This window comes from Haplochromis burtoni, unplaced genomic scaffold (genome assembly GCF_018398535.1).
Source record: "Haplochromis burtoni strain Fernald_Lab_line unplaced genomic scaffold, NCSU_Asbu1 Contig_693, whole genome shotgun sequence".
Taxonomy (NCBI): Eukaryota; Metazoa; Chordata; class Actinopteri; order Cichliformes; family Cichlidae; genus Haplochromis; species Haplochromis burtoni.
This window is the reverse complement of record NW_024583054.1, coordinates 189,585-205,362: the sequence shown is the minus strand read 5'-3', so window position 1 is coordinate 205,362 and position 15,778 is coordinate 189,585. Positions and strand designations below refer to the sequence as shown.

At 38.2% G+C, this 15,778-nt stretch overlaps 1 protein-coding gene across 2 annotated transcripts in view; it reads left to right on the top strand.

Moving 5' to 3' along the window:
• Positions 1-7,444: 7,444 nt before the first annotated feature.
• zgc:171566 overlaps positions 7,445-15,778 on the top strand; it is a 15,197-nt gene continuing 6,863 nt past the window's right edge. Inside the window, exons 1-4 of one of the 2 annotated variants that reach the window (XM_042215312.1) lie at positions 7,445-7,691; positions 7,828-7,977; positions 9,198-9,312; positions 15,718-15,768. In XM_042215312.1, coding sequence (XP_042071246.1) covers positions 7,863-7,977; positions 9,198-9,312; positions 15,718-15,768 — 281 coding nt within the window. In that variant the 5' untranslated portion in view covers positions 7,445-7,691; positions 7,828-7,862. Of the gene's footprint in view, positions 7,692-7,792; positions 7,978-9,197; positions 9,313-15,717; positions 15,769-15,778 lie in introns of both variants that reach the window. The other variant, XM_042215311.1, reaches the window with a different exon arrangement.

Below are 15,778 nucleotides of genomic sequence, written 5' to 3'. Positions count from 1 at the left end.
ATGGGGTGGAGCTACAGTATGCTGATAATTATGTGGATCTTCTGAGTTATTGTAAGGTTTTTTTGGCAACCATGGAGAGAAGTTGTGCTTCTCCTCTGCATCTGAATTTAAATCCCCTTCTCTACATGAAACAAGTATGTTCCATTTGCAAGACCATATGAATAAAACAAATTAGCAGCATTCTGACTCAGCAACTGCATTAATATGGAAAAACAATAGCAGAACACAAATGCCTTTTCCGCTGCACTTAATTCTCTTCTCCTTTTAGTGAAAACGTCAAACTGCTGTTTACGGACTCCTGACATTTATGAAGTTCAAAAACATATAAATTGTAGAGAAAAACATTTTTGAAAACAAAATGAATTTGGTAGTGATGAAATATGAAAACCATGCATAGAAGAACAAATGCCTGATAAAAATCTAATTAACCCTCTCAGGCTCAAATTAAGTTTTTGTTGCTAATGCACAAAAGAATACCTGCAGTGGTACTTCTGAGTAAAAAAAACTTTTACTTGTTGCAAATCTGCAACGCCTGCCTTGAGAGGGTTAAGACCAAACTGTATGAGTTAAAAATTAGAATGACATTAATTCCAACATAACACATAACTACAGCTGACATTGTCTGCAAGTCATTGTGTAAAAGTGCCATCATGAGAAATAGCCAGGACAGTGGGTTATTATGTTCTTAAATGATCTCAGGGGTGTGGATTGCATAAAGGGAACACTAAGTAAAGAAAAAACTGTCATCTGCATTAAATTGGTTCATTTTAAATGGGTTGTACTGGTCATTCCCAAATGAGCTCAACAGCAAATGTTTGCCAATACTGTTTCAAAAGTTTTTCATGCAGTTATAATGCATTAGCTTAATAACCCAAGTTTACACCACCACGTTGGTAGGCAAGATAGTATAATTTCTAAAACCAGGAAACCATCAGTTTTGTTTTTCTAATAAAACAAATTAGGACTAATTAGAACTTTACTGGACTAAGTCATGTTTTATAATCTTGCTTTTGCTTTTTTCGGTTTTCATGTTTTCTTCCTTTTGTTTTTTGTAATGTCGATGTGTTTATCACATATTCTACTTTAGGAGATGCTGGTAGCCTTTGAGCAATGTAGCACAGCTTCTAAAACTTCCACAAAATCCCAATTCAAAAGCACAAGAGTTGTACTTCAGAATTTTATGGAATCTACAAACTGGCAAGCATCATACACAGCTACATCCCATTGTGACTGACCAGGCATGATGAGGTCAAACAGTAAGCTCCATTTGATCTTCTTACTCAAGCTCTGTCTGTCACGCGTCTCTGTCTGTCAACTTTCATGTATACAAGCTAATGTGAATGCCTTTGATAGCTGTCCGAATCTGAGCGATTTTATTCTTTTTTGAATGATTTTTGTGTCTGGCCTCTATGTGCAACAGTCGAAGTTTAACAGAGTAGTTTAGGAACATATACAGTGTTCATCAGAGGAGAATTCTTCTACTTTTTTGGTGAGTGCTGTAACTAGTTGTTTTGTTGAGATTATACATCTGGTAATTTTGGGTAAATAAATTCCATAGTTAGCTGCTAATTTTGTAACATGTTTTCTCACTTTTCTGAATTGTACTCTATTGGGAATTCACGTATTTTGCATTTTATACTAAGTGATTCTGAGAGACAAAGATATTTGGTCACAAATTCAGGCTGACTCTACAAAAGTGCACACCACGTTTTTAGAGCAGCATTTGAAGGAGCATTTAGCATCAGCTGTTTGTTAATTATCTTGAGATATTACCACTTGGTGGCACTGTAAACACACAACAAGCCAACAAATACAGAAATCGATATAAGTAACACAACAAAGCAACATCTGGTGATAAACATCAGGGAACACTAAACTCCATGCAAGCAGACATTCCTTTGGGGTTTCTATTTAACATGCTGCAAAGTCAGTGTCTTGGTATTTACAGTATTTTGCTAAATTATGATGTTAGAACTTTCATTTTCTATAACTCTACTGTCACTGTTTACTAAAGCAGTCCCAGTGGCACTTCAGTGTACATCAGTCTGACCATACACAAAAGGGTAGAACATTAGTTTCTCACTTTTTTGATGAAGATGTTCACCATTACAAACTGAACAACGAGCAAAACTGAATATGTGATTTCAGTAGTTAAAATTGTGGTTTTATGAAATTTATTCTAAAATGTTAAATGACACACACTGTCAAGCACAATATCAACCCCATATTGCATTTGTCCTTGAATGTATCACAGTGTCTCAAAGAAAAAGACATCACAACTCACTTCTGATATGACATCATGTACTTAATAGTTACAAAGAGCTGCAAGGTTGAGCTGGCAGTTTTGTTCCTGACTTTTTTTTTTTTAATTTTATAACAATAACATATACTTGCAAGAAGGACTTAGATATGCAAACAGAATAACTTACCTTTCACCCTATGACACCTGGGATAGGCTCCATTGAAAATGATGTTACTTCTCTGCTTCTGTAAGGCAAGGATGAACAGGATTATCAGTCCACAAAATCTGGCAGATGAAGGATAAACAGATCAAACTCAAATTGGCAAGAATTTACAAACCATGAAAGCTTTACATTGGTTACAACATTTGACTACAGACAGGCTAACAATCACCAGTCTATTATGGGTCAAAAGTCAATTAATAGAGTTTTATTCACAAGTTCATGTAAGTAAGTAAGTAAGTAAGTAAGAAAGACTGACCATATAGATGCAGTCTCAGAACTTTGGTTTGGTTTTCCTATGGATCACTTACATGTAGGCCTATGTATTAAACTAGTTTTAAATTACCACTCTAGCAGAAGTTATGTTAAACAAATGTCATATTTTGACCCGTCACTCTTGCTAAACCTTCGTTATCTCTTTCTTCATCTTTTTTCACCTATTCTGACAGCAAGGCTTGCTTTCTTTCAGCAAGGAGAGTTTCCACAGTTTCACAGTCCAGCAGCGTGTAGCTCAGACTACACTTGTTACGGCCTGAAAAGGCCACTACTTACTGACTGGGATAAATTCTTGTACAATCAATGTGTCTGAAGAATGAGGTGATTTTTGAGTGTGCCTGAAACACAACGCTCAAAGTGAAAAGGACACTGTGGATTAAGCTGAGGGTTGTTTGGTGGAAGAGTGCGGCCTCTTGTGGTTAGTCAGTAGTGATGCAGTGCAATTTGTCCATCTGCAATACTGTGTAATGTAAGTGAAGTCACTGATCCATGTATTACCTGCTACACAAAGTGCTGACTTAATCAAATTAACAGAATGCACATGCGCACTCTCTAAAACAACTTCTCCTTGCCGCAGTGTTGACTCTCAACACATTTCCTACACATTCTCACCTACAACTCAATCTCTCTCTGTTTCTCTAACTCTTAGATAACAATAGCCCAGCAGAGGATATGCCTTCACTTCCCTAATGACAGACTTTACAGAAAGGGCAGTTTTAAAGTGGGCACCTTTGCTGAGCAGTGCTTAAATGCCAACACACCCCCTGCTTTCTCTAACATACATAGATGATGTTATCTATGTTTAAGAGGAAAATTGAATAGGTTGGAATGTAAAACCAATAAGAACAGCAATTGGTCTAATAAGCCAATGTGTACAATGAAATAACCTGCTGACATAATACAGAAAATAAGGCATATAACAACAGTGAAGTTGATAATGTGCAGGTCAGCAGAACTTTTGACATTAACACAACTACAGCAGAGATGCAGTGTGGGCAAAATGTACAAAGCAGGATTAGGCTGGTTTGTGTAAATCACAGCTGCCATACTGTGATAAGGTGGAATAGTCCCGAAACGAAAAGAATAAAAATATTCTTTATTTTGGCAAGGCCTATCTACATGGATTGCAGGTTCTGAAGGTACTTTAAATCAGAAAGTCTATCATCTCTCATTATGGAAATCTGAAATCAATTGATTTACACCTAAGCAGGTTTTCTTTCCAGGGTTTTAATTTGCCTTTGCAAAGGGATCAAACAACAATTTAGAGCGCAGCAGCAGTCTGCGTGGGTTTAGACAAAGAATAATAACATGCACAGAATAATTTATTGACACAAGTTATCTACTTGGCGTGGTCACAGAGCAGAGTCAGAACATTCTGTGCAAAAGATAACTTGTACAGTTGAGCATATCTTGTATTAAAAGATCATATGGAGACAAAACATGATACTATGGAAGTTTCTTTTCAGTTAGGTCACACTGAGAAGAGCATAATCTTATCATTTTCCATTACTCTCCTCCTTTTTTGATCATTCATTGATCACACAAGTGCATTTACACATATGGCACAAACAACAGACGTAAAAATCTAGACAGGTTTATTCTAGGTCATTGCTGTGTGTCATACAGAAAGCATGTTGCTGTTTTTACGTGGAATAGGCATCGTAAGAATGTAACAATGGTTATGAGAAACAAAGTAGAGACAAAACATCAATAAATAGTATTGGAGTACTCTACTCCTGACTGGATTATAAGTAGGGACCCAGTCAGGAGTAGAGTACAATTCAGGCTATCACTCAGAATCAGGTGTGACTCACTGGAACCAACCGAGCTAACCGTCAATCAAGCTCAGATGAGATCCTCATTCTGCATCTTGTCTTTCATACATAGTGGTGTTTGCTTTTTGCCAGACTTAGGTATGCATATATAAGACATATCAGGACATTAATCACTTAGTTCATCCATAACGCACACAGGTAAATCATTCTATCACACCTTGCTGCTCTGTCGCAATAAAGTCGTACCTAAACACACGTCATTCCTCACACACAACGACCAGATTTTGATACATCAAAAATGTTCAAGTGTGTGTGTGTGTTAGCTGCACATTTATGTTCTCACTCAAACAAACTTGTTATAGTAAAGCAAAGAGTTTGTAGTACTGTTTCTCAAAGTCCCCATCTTCTCCCATAGAGGTATAAAGAATAAGGGTACAATTGCTCTCAATGGGTGTGTGTGCATTTTGTAATTAGTTTGTCTAGCTATTTCTGTTTTAACTTTGCTGTTTTCAGTTAGTCTGTAAATGCTTTGTGTTTGTGTTTTTTTTAACGATTATGCTATGGAGGGCACACACAGGCAAAATTTAAAGAAACTCAGTATAGGTATTACAATTAAAATACTGAACCTTTGGAAAGTGGCTGTCTCATAGTCTTGTAGACATCTAAACTCTCAGTAAACATGTGCATCAAACCCTCATCATGTAAGTTGGATTTTTTTTTTTACCAAACTAACATATATTAAAACTATGAATATATCCTTTATGAATTATTTAGTTTAGTTTTAGTGAAATCTAACTACCATAGAGTGTGTGATGGATCTTTTTTTTGCCTCCTAAATAAGTCACTTATCTTATCAGCTGTGAGTCTACATTGGTAAGACAATAATAGTTGACTGTGGACAAAAATGTGTGTGTGTGTGTGTGTGTGTGTGTGTGTGTGTGTGTAAGAGAGAGAAAGAGAGAGGGGGAGAGAGAAAGGCTCAAACCCTCCAGGTTTAACTACATTGAGGTCCTTAGAGGTCAAAATAATCTGATACCCCAGCACAATAAATCATAGCTTATTAAAAATGTCTGACAGCAGGCTAAAGGCGAAATGCATATTTACATTTAGATTTCCTCTAATTCATTATTACATGCAAGTGATAAAGTAAAACTTTCTCATACTGTGTGTCCTGATGGCCGGACAGAGTGAAAACGGAGCTGTGGAGGAGTTAGAGAGACCGAATTTGTCTTTAAGGTAGGGAATAGCTTAGAAGTGTGAACATAGGTTATATGCTATCATCTGTGTGTGCTGTGGGTGTGGTGCTATCAACTTAAGGAGTCACCTGAGGCAGAGTAGGTTCGAGTTTGTCCTGTGCCTCCCCCCAGTTTTGCCATCCTTGTAATCAACAGTGTTGTCTGTGTTGGAGCAGTCCTTAGCTCAGATGTTTGGGTCAAATCATTCTGTTTTCTTCTCCAGCCAGGAGCTTGACGCTTGGTTAGGGCTGCCATTTGGAGGTTTTTTTTTTCATTTTCATTTTCTCCTTTTCCTTCTGCTAGACTTTGAGGTTGATCTTAACATGAACAACATCATGCCTGACCTCCTCTAGTTGGCCTCTTTCCAAGAAATACAACTAATCTCTGAGGCCATCTCCCCTCAGAGATTATGAAAAAACTGTTTCTCACGTGGGTTTCTGAGGTAGTAATCTCATTGCTCAGGTCTACAGGGCGGTCAGTCATAATGTCTGTAGTGAACACTGAACTCAGTTGAATATAACATTTTTGAAGAGACTCATCATCCTTTTTTTTTGCATGGAGTCAATTGGAGCCCTCCACTTCAACCATATGAGGGACAGCTGAAGGGTCTCCACATCGCTGTTGGGTGTGCTGGGCTATGGTACAAAAGGCAAAGGTAGATCAGGGAGGTTTCTGATAAATCAGCTTGTTGATGTAAAACTCCCTGTGGTCAATTATCAGTCAGTAGAAGGATCTACCGGTGTGGCTCCGTGCCATCTCTGTTGGTAGTGGTGGAAGTCAAGCAGGTGTAGCCACTGGAAGGGTTTGACACACTGAGGCTCTAAGGATAAAAACAAGAATTGTTGTGAGTGGATTTATCTGTTTTATCATTTTCCTTTTATAATTATTATTATTTATTATTATTTAATTATTATTATTTTTTCACCTCGTCAGGCCAGGACTCCACAGTATATTTAAACCTACAGGCCAGTGGACACTCTTTCAAGGATGAGGATGTACACATTCTGGACAGGGAGGAACGCTAGTTTGAGCGAGGAGTAGAGGAGGCCATTTAAGTCAAAAGGGAAAGACCATCTTTGAATCGAGGAGGGGGCCTAAGGGTACATCTTTCGCCATCTTACAATGCTGTGATTGCAGCCATTCACCAACTCTCTGTGAATATGGCCATTGATCAGTGGGCTTTGATCAATGAACTTTGATCAGTGGTTGTTAATCAATGGTCATGCGAATTTGCATATTAATGATCAAGGAACTGATCTCCCAGGCCATTGTTCCTTCAGTGGGCTGGTTTCAGTCATTATGCAAATGTACTGTTTATAAGATTGGGGAAACCTACAGTCAGCTGAGACTGAAGAAGTCGTTTGGATGAGTGACGAAACGTTTCTCCCACTGAAAACGCTGCATCCAGATGAACAGAATCAAACTTTGGGGATATTATTATTATTATTATCATTCTTATAATTATTATTATTATTATTATTATAACTCTTATTATTTCTCCCAAACGTTTTCCTCTGCCTTTTTTCTGGAATTGCATTGTGGGTCACACTTCCACATGCTTTCGGGCGACTTTGCATTTAATTATAATCATCTCTGTTATTCTGCAATCTATTTTGTCTTAGCTGACTCATACATGCTCAGTGTTTCTCTTTGTTAAAACCCAAACGCCCAGCATTTAGCTGTACCTGTGTAGAGGAGGAGTCTGACGATGCCGTCTGATCGCGCTATCTCTGTCTTTTTAATGGGGACGCACCAGAAAGGAGGAGGCTACTCAGGATGACGTTGCTTTTTGCAGGCGAGTGCCACACGTGACCGATTTGATAGTCGGAACACCTCAGAATACAGACCGAGGAAAGTAGGAGGACGGCGAGAGAAGCCGGACGACCTCCTGGAGCACAGCATCAGCACCCGGAGGACGGCATCATTTCTGGGATTGCTTCATTGTAATTTTGCTCATTTTAATGAACGCTTTAACCTTTTTGTCAGCTGTTTGTTATTTTAACAGGCAAAACAGCAACAAACTTTTGTAATCTTTCATTTCCAGCCTGCAATCCAGCTGACATTGATTGCCCCCTCCAGCGGTTTTGTTTTAGGAATTGTGCGCGGTGTTTTGAATGCCTCGAACAGCTGCAGCAATCTTCGCGGTGCTGACCGCCTGCCTCTGGTGCTCACCCGCTCTGTGTGCTGTAGGAAGAACCCGCCAGCAGCTCAATTACCGACCAATTATCGGTAAGATTTGGTCACATGAACGGTTGTATTTAGTAAGTACTGGTCCCCGTAGAAGTCGTTTATACACGTGGATAGTTGAAGGCTCTTATGTAATTCTCGTCTGGAACGTTCGAGAAAAGGTGTGTTACACGGATTGGGGGGTGAGTGAGGAAGGGGATGTCTTCCCTGTGGATTGGTTTACGCGCTGTTATATTGAGGTATTATGTTTTTGATCATAGACTTTTGGTTGTCTTCTCAAGATGTCTGCTTTGTGTTTATTGCCATGGTCCAATATTTGGGGAAAAAAATCAGTGCAAGTCACATTTTCATTATATGTTGTTCATTCTTAAGTTTAATGGTGTTAATGCTATCAATAACGATAAGAAAATAGATTATATTTAACCTATTGCTTTTAACCCCACTTGGGACGTATTTTTGACCTGTCCTTTAATTGAGGCTATGCTATGTATTGGATCAACAAGTTTTAATGTTGCACTTTGCCAGAGAACCTAATTTTGCTGTAATGCACCCAACCTGTTTCATTGCTAAATCCAATTCAACTGAGATTTCAATTAGAGGAAGTAGCTGGATAGACACAAGATTTTAAGTCTAACAATAACTTCAGCTTTGGCTACATTTGAAAGAATAAAATCATATCACGATTCACAGATAAATTTGAGCGATGTTCAGATAAAGAAGATAACCAACAGCTGGCGTTCACAGGGGCATTTGAATATCTGTGTCAAAAAAAAAAATGAATTTGAGGTCTCAACGAACTGTTGACTGCTGCTCCCACTGCTTTCACTTCCACCCCTTAGCTTCTCTCTTTTCTTCTTTTAATTTATAGTTTAATAGTATTGTTCTGCTTACTCATTAGATTATCTCACTTCATTAGTAACTGAATTGGTTGTTTTTGATAAAGGCCATATTAATCAAATTTTACAATACTCAAAGTGTGTTCTTTTAAAAAGGATAGCCCAGAATGAAACATCATACTATGCAAAATTTGTTACTTTGTTCACTTTCAACTATGTACACAGAAAAGAAATTAGGAAAAGTGACTCCTTGGTGGGTTGTTTTATTTTAATTTTTTAGGCATTTTTAGTATGACAGTCCTGTCTAAATCTGTCCTTTTCAGTGAACTTTTTAACTTTAACCATGGTTAAACAACATTTTCACTTTAACTGTTTGAGTTCTTTCTCGTAATATCTGCTATATCATGTGTCTTATGTTCTTGCTAGGTGTGTTGGCACAGGAAAACCTTCCATGGGACCAGTTTGCTCGTGGGTCTTCTTACATAGCTGCCTCCTATGTCAAATACCTAGAGGCTGCTGGGGCCAGGGTTGTACCTATTCGGTAAGAAAGTTAGATGAGTTTAAGGAAATTATCCTTAATAATACTTGTTTGCACCAAGACCAACCTGTGGTCATCAGGTCCCTTCATGACCTCTCTGTGTTTGCTGTGTATTTCTTATATGCATTTACTCTGTCTCTTTCAGCACCCCTTGAAGCACTCATACAATTCACATATGATTTGCATACAAAACGAAAATTCATTACTCGACCAGACAACTTATTGTTTTACACAGTAGTCATTTAATTGTATATGTTTTTTAATAAGTGTTTTTTTTCTGACTAATTGTCTGTACAAAACAAATGTTTCGGGTGATTAAGAAATTGGCTCTGACTCAATTCATTGCAATAATCTCAGTACTGTTTGAGCCACATGCCACTTAGTGCACATCATATGTTTAGTACCTCAGCATACTTTTCTTTTTACTGATAACAATATTCCACCTTGTTTGGATTATAACACATCATGAATGTTCATGATTTAGCTGTTAATCAAAATTGAAATGGTGGTACCTTTGGAATGCGAACGACATTATGCCAAAAGACAAGATTCCTTTAAATGGGGTGGTAGAAGTAATACAAAATATTAATTATTGTGTCTATGGTATTAGTGGCACGCGTGCTAGCAGGCTATATATATATATGTCTGTCTGTCTGTCGTTACGCTTTCATTTATTTCTCTTTGTAGCATTTAAGGTTTTAGGCACATTGTTATAATAAAACAATATAATCAGTATGCTCCATCCTGACGTCATCTGCTAGGGCAGTGATTCCCGAAGTGGGGGGCATGGTATGGATTAAAAAACAAATGAAAAAAGAATGCTTGGACACTGCTAGTGTAATGCACAGGTTTTTGACAGGGTTCCCACACAAACACAAAGCAGAAGATGAAGCACCGCCAAATATGCTTCCAAACCAACTTCCTTTCAAGCCAAAGACTAGAAAATATGATGAAGCATATCTTGCCTTTGGCTTCAGCTGCACAATGGTGGTGCCAAGGTAGGTATCCGTGTTTCACGGACAAACAGTATCCCACATTCATGATTCTTAGTTCACAAACACTTGTTGTAATGATTAACTACTCCTGAAATATTGGAGATGTTAGCTCTTTATACAGTAAAGTTACAGTGGGATACAGATAATGTCAGGCTGATCCTGCCACAAATTGTTCCCCGTGTATAAATCACGGACAAACAGTATCCCACAGTTGTTTGTTTTTAAACTCATTTTGCACAGACAGGCACGTTGAATATTCTTACACAGTTAAAAAAAGAAAAATAACTACATGTAAAATAATTACACCATAAAGATGGTTTTGTTTTCTGTTATTTAAGGCTGCGTCCGCCCGTACATGGGTATTTTTGAAAAAGAGAGATTTTCCATTTTCGTTAAAAAAATTAAATAAAAACCCGTCCACACGTGCAGTTTCAAAAAATTGCGTGTGTATATGTAAGCCTGTAAAAACTACAGATAGTAACAGCAACAGTATTTTTGTCTTTATCTGCCATTGTAGAAATGCATCTCACATAAATAATAATGTGGCGCACAGCATGTCGTCAAAAAAGGCGCACACATTTGACGTTGCGTGACTAAATCTCCGTTTTCCTCGTCCACAGATAAATGCAAAAAGGGACTTTTTGAAAACTCCACCCTGGCAGGAGTTTTTAAGAATCTCAGTTTTCAGTGATCCAAAATACCGCTTGCGTGTCAACGAAAGGCCCAAAAGCATATTAAACAAGCTGGCCGAGGCAGTGTGATGCTTTGGGTGATATTCTGCTGGGAAATCTTGGGTCCATGTGGATGCTACTTGGGAACATACCAACTACCTAAGCATTGTTAACATTGCATTGTTTAAGTTATTTACTGTACAGCCCTTTGGTCCTGTGCTAAGTATTTTAAAGTGCTTTATAAATAAATTTGGATTGTTACAGACCATGTAGACCCTTTGATGGAAACTGTATTCCCTGTTAGCTATTAACTTTTTCACCAAGATAATTCGCACTGTCACGAAACAAAAATGGTTCAGGAATGGTTTGAGGAGCACAACAATGACTTTGAGATACTGACCGGGTCTTCAAATTCCCCACATCTAAATTCAATAAAGCAGCTGTGGGACAAACTAGACAAACAAATCCAATCCAGGGAGCCCCAGCCTCCAACTTACAGGACTTAACAGGACTTGTTACTAATATCTTGGTGCCAGATATAGCACACCTTCAGGAGTTGAGTCCATGCTTCGTTGAGTCTAGGCTCTTTTGACAGCAAAAGGGGGGGGCAACACAATTACACAGTTGGTCTTAATGTTATGCCTGATCAGGATATATAAATATAGCTATAATTCCTAGGCATTTAAGCCAAAAAGTCTGTGTTGTGTTTTTATCTTGAGTATTTAATTTAAAATCTATCATCATGGTATGTACAGGCAAAATTCTAGAAAACAAAATATGTAATTCTTGAAATGTTTATGGAGTGAATTGGGATTGGAGATTCTTCTCTAACGTTTCTTTATTTTTCAGGTTTGCTTTTTGTGTGTGTGTGTGTGTGTGTGTGTGTGTGTGTGTGTGTGTGTGTGTGTGTGTGTGTGAGACTAGCATATGCATTATTTATGTGGGTCTGAAAAGATGATATGGGCACGGCCCAATGTCTTGCAATTTCCAAACAACTCCTTAAAGCCAAAGATTAATGAAGAGGAATTTTTCAAAATAGAAAATGCCAGATAGCGTATTACACACAAAACGGCATGAATGTTCTAGTACTTTTGGACTTTTGCGTAATTTAAAGCTCTCTCAATGCATGTGGTGCCTGAATTAAGGTTTTATGGGTGATAATTTTCTCTGGGGTTGGTTCCACTCGCGACAAAACAGTATTCCCACATACATGATTCTTAGGTTCGATGCACAAACACACTTGCTAGTAAGATTTTAATGAAGTATGGACTACTATGTACCTTTTGTACATTATTGTGAAGGTATATTTTAGCTATTCCTTATTATACTCTCACAAGATTAGACAATCTGTGTGCTGATCTGGGGTCGGGCGGGCATCAATAGCAACTTATTCTGCTCAACAACCCTCTGACTAATGGTCAGGCCTGCTGGATGTTCCTGCCTCGGGCTCCCCTCGCAACCGACAAGACCGAGGCTTTCCGCCCCCTGGTGCGAGGGTATACACACTCACGAGCCAAATCGGTCAATAACCGCCCTCGAGCCTAGTTCTCGGTAATTTATGGAACTTTTTTCACAACGAGACACCTCGAATACGGCTCTATTATTTGGCACAGACAGGAGCCCATCGTGGATGGAGAATTTTTGATGTCTTACCACCAGGTTATGGAGAAGAGAATTGAGAGAGAGAGGTAAGCCGGGGTTTAAATCCCCTGCAACGGCACTTTAGAGTGACAGTTTGGCTGTTTGTTGATGATACTGTGGCATGCATAAATACAGGCTGGAGTACATGGAGAAGAGCAAACATCTTCAGGACCAGCTGAAGGAGCTCAAGTCTGAGATCGAGTCTCTGAAGCTGGAGGAGCAGCAGCAGCAACAGGCCAGTCTCTACAACCTGCACAGTGAGGCGAGGGGGTACATCCCAGAGCCCGTCTACATAGCTCACAGCAACGTACGTATGAGCCATTCATGTAATGTCATTCGTTTTATTGATGCTTAGTTATGTGTCAGAGTGTTAGTATAACCAAACCAGTAACTGCAGCTCACGCCCACTAATGATCCTAAGACCCAAACTCTTCCACAGCATGCATTTTGAATTTCTTTGATATTTGTGCTGATTGGGACCTGATGAATGTAAAAACAAAGAATTACCAGATTTTTTAAAAAATTTTTTACCTTATTTTTGTTTTTAAGAAAAATGAGAGCCACATATGAGGATATTCGTTTAAAATTTTGATAGAACAGTAGCAGTATAATGTCCTCGTAAGTGGATATCAGGCCCTTGTAGAGCAAAATTGAGTATTTTGGTCTAAATAACCCAAAATGTGATGTCCACATATGTGGACGCCAGGACCTCATTAAATAAAGGCCGGTCCAAAAAAATGCCAATATGTGGAATGCGCAGGTCCCTGAGGAAGGTTAATCCAGGTTTGTGAACAAACATGCTGACCTATCCCAGACACAAGGCATTGTCAGGATTCCTTCATCCGTCCACAATCATCAATTAAAGGATTGACAATGGAATCATGGAAACTGTCTTCCTGATTTATTCGTGCGCAGGGTAAACCACCTAAGTTTAATTATTTGTCATTTAGGAGTAGGGATAACTTGTTCTTAAAATTTTTTGCGAAAATCCAAACCCTTCAATGGCAGCTTTATTTAGAAATTCTCCTCTAACATTAAAGTATTTTCATGGAGCTCAAAAAGCAGACCATTGAAAGTATGTTCTCATCCGGAGCTTAGGTCGGGTGTTCATTTAATCGGGATAGGGACCAAAAAGCCATTTATCTCCTAAGGTCAATTTTTGGAATAACATGCGTGGGTCTCTCGAAGTTGTGAGGGTTGTGATGCCGCATATTGGTATGAGTTGGAATGTATATTTCTCGTATTGGGAAAATTCTTTGGGTATCCTTAAATCGTGGTAACTTGCTACTCAGCTAGGGTAAAACCTATGGTTTACACAAAGAAACACCGCCAGTCCAATAATAAAGCATCTGTTTAAACATTGCAGGAATCAGTTCTAGTTTTGAAATTGCGAGTTTTATTTATTAAGCATGCATGTGTACTCATGCCAGATCCACTTGGTAAATTTGGTGTACCTCCTGTTGTCTATAAATTGGTACCTTTGTTTATTAGATGGCTTTGAAATTTACAACTTAATTGACAATTTTGGATGGGGAAATTTTCGTTAAGCAAATCTCATTATGCAAAGGGACATTAACGTAGCAGAAGCACGGCACCCAATCCTTGGGAAGTTCTCTAACAGGCGGAAATTCCTTGAGATGTATTTAAAACACTTGTCTTAAGCTATGTACCATTAATAGAAATTAAGTCTACAGTAAATTAATCATGACCATCTGGGAGAGAAGCAAGCGGAAAAAATCATAAATAAAAAATGGAGTGTGGCAGAAGTGGTTGATATATGGGGTTTAGGAGGGGACGGCACAACACATAAGGAAAATGGTTTATTTGAGGAATTCTCATGAACCCGGCGTCGCTGTTCCAGACATTTCCTTCCTCATATTACATTCAACAGTCTTTTGCATCTATACAATGTGATTGTCTTGAATTATTATAAGCCAGCTGGTTAGAGCAATTCCTTAGATTCACAGAGAACATAGTTCTTAATTTCGATGGAGGTTGCTCCAGACAATCTACCAATAACTTATGGTACCTTACACAGGGATTACACTTATGATAGCAATCTTGGGGTGCCAAAATATAGCAAATACGCATCTTCATTTATCATGCGGAGTCTTTAAAGATTTCCATGCTAATTCACAGGGCATACCTTTCTCGCATTTTGCATGTTCTCGAATGGTCTCTTCTTTGGGACAGCGAAAATTAATCTGATTGGTTTGCGACGGGGGGTGTCAAAACGCCCAAATCTGCACTGAAGACTAGCCGTTAGGGGAATACTCTGTAAATAGTTATTATGACCTGAATCAGGATATATAACATAGTACCGTATACAGCCTATTGAATAGATTCTAGGCGAGCTTTAATAAATTTAAGGGATATACCGGATAAGCAAAAAGAAGGCTTGGTAAATAGTTACTGTTGGTATTTATCACTTGGTTTTGTGTAGTTATTTGCCTTTAAAATGACTATTTTGAGATGTGTGCAAATTATGAAAAAAATTTACATAAAATCGAAATATGTCTATTGCATGGGTATTTGTGGAATTTTTTACAGAATTACTGGGGATGTAACAATAAACCTTATGTAAATTGAAATAACCACACAACAGCTATTGGTTTCAATTTCTCTTGAGTTTGTTTTTTGCAAGAGAAACTCGGCGATGGCATACGGAAATGTTGGCTGGCGCAAGATTTGGCCCTGGGCATGTTTTTGAAGTAGTGGTTTTGACTCTCTTAGGCACCCTTTAATATTTGAGGGTTGTGAAAGAGTCATTGTTTCAAGAGTGTGCGTCGTTGTATCTGTTTGTTGTCTGTTGTGCTGCGGTAATAGCCGTGTTTGGGTTTAAGTGTGTTGTGGTGCTGTGTAGTCTTTGGGTGTGCTGGTGAGCTTGGTGTGAAGTTCTTATTGTTACTATGTTATTTGTTCTAGTTGTATATACTTTTTTAAATCTATAATTTTAAAACTGACAAATGAACTTGGTCCCATAAAGAGTAGTGTTCCCTTAAATGTGATTAATAATCAATTGATTTCCTTCATAGGCAAGGATTTTACTTCTTACATTTTGGCTTGTTTTTTTTTTTGGTTTTTTTTTTTTTTTTTAACAGAATCAATCGCACAGAAGAAGAGTACGCCAAGATATTTAACTCAATAAACGGGTAAGTTGAT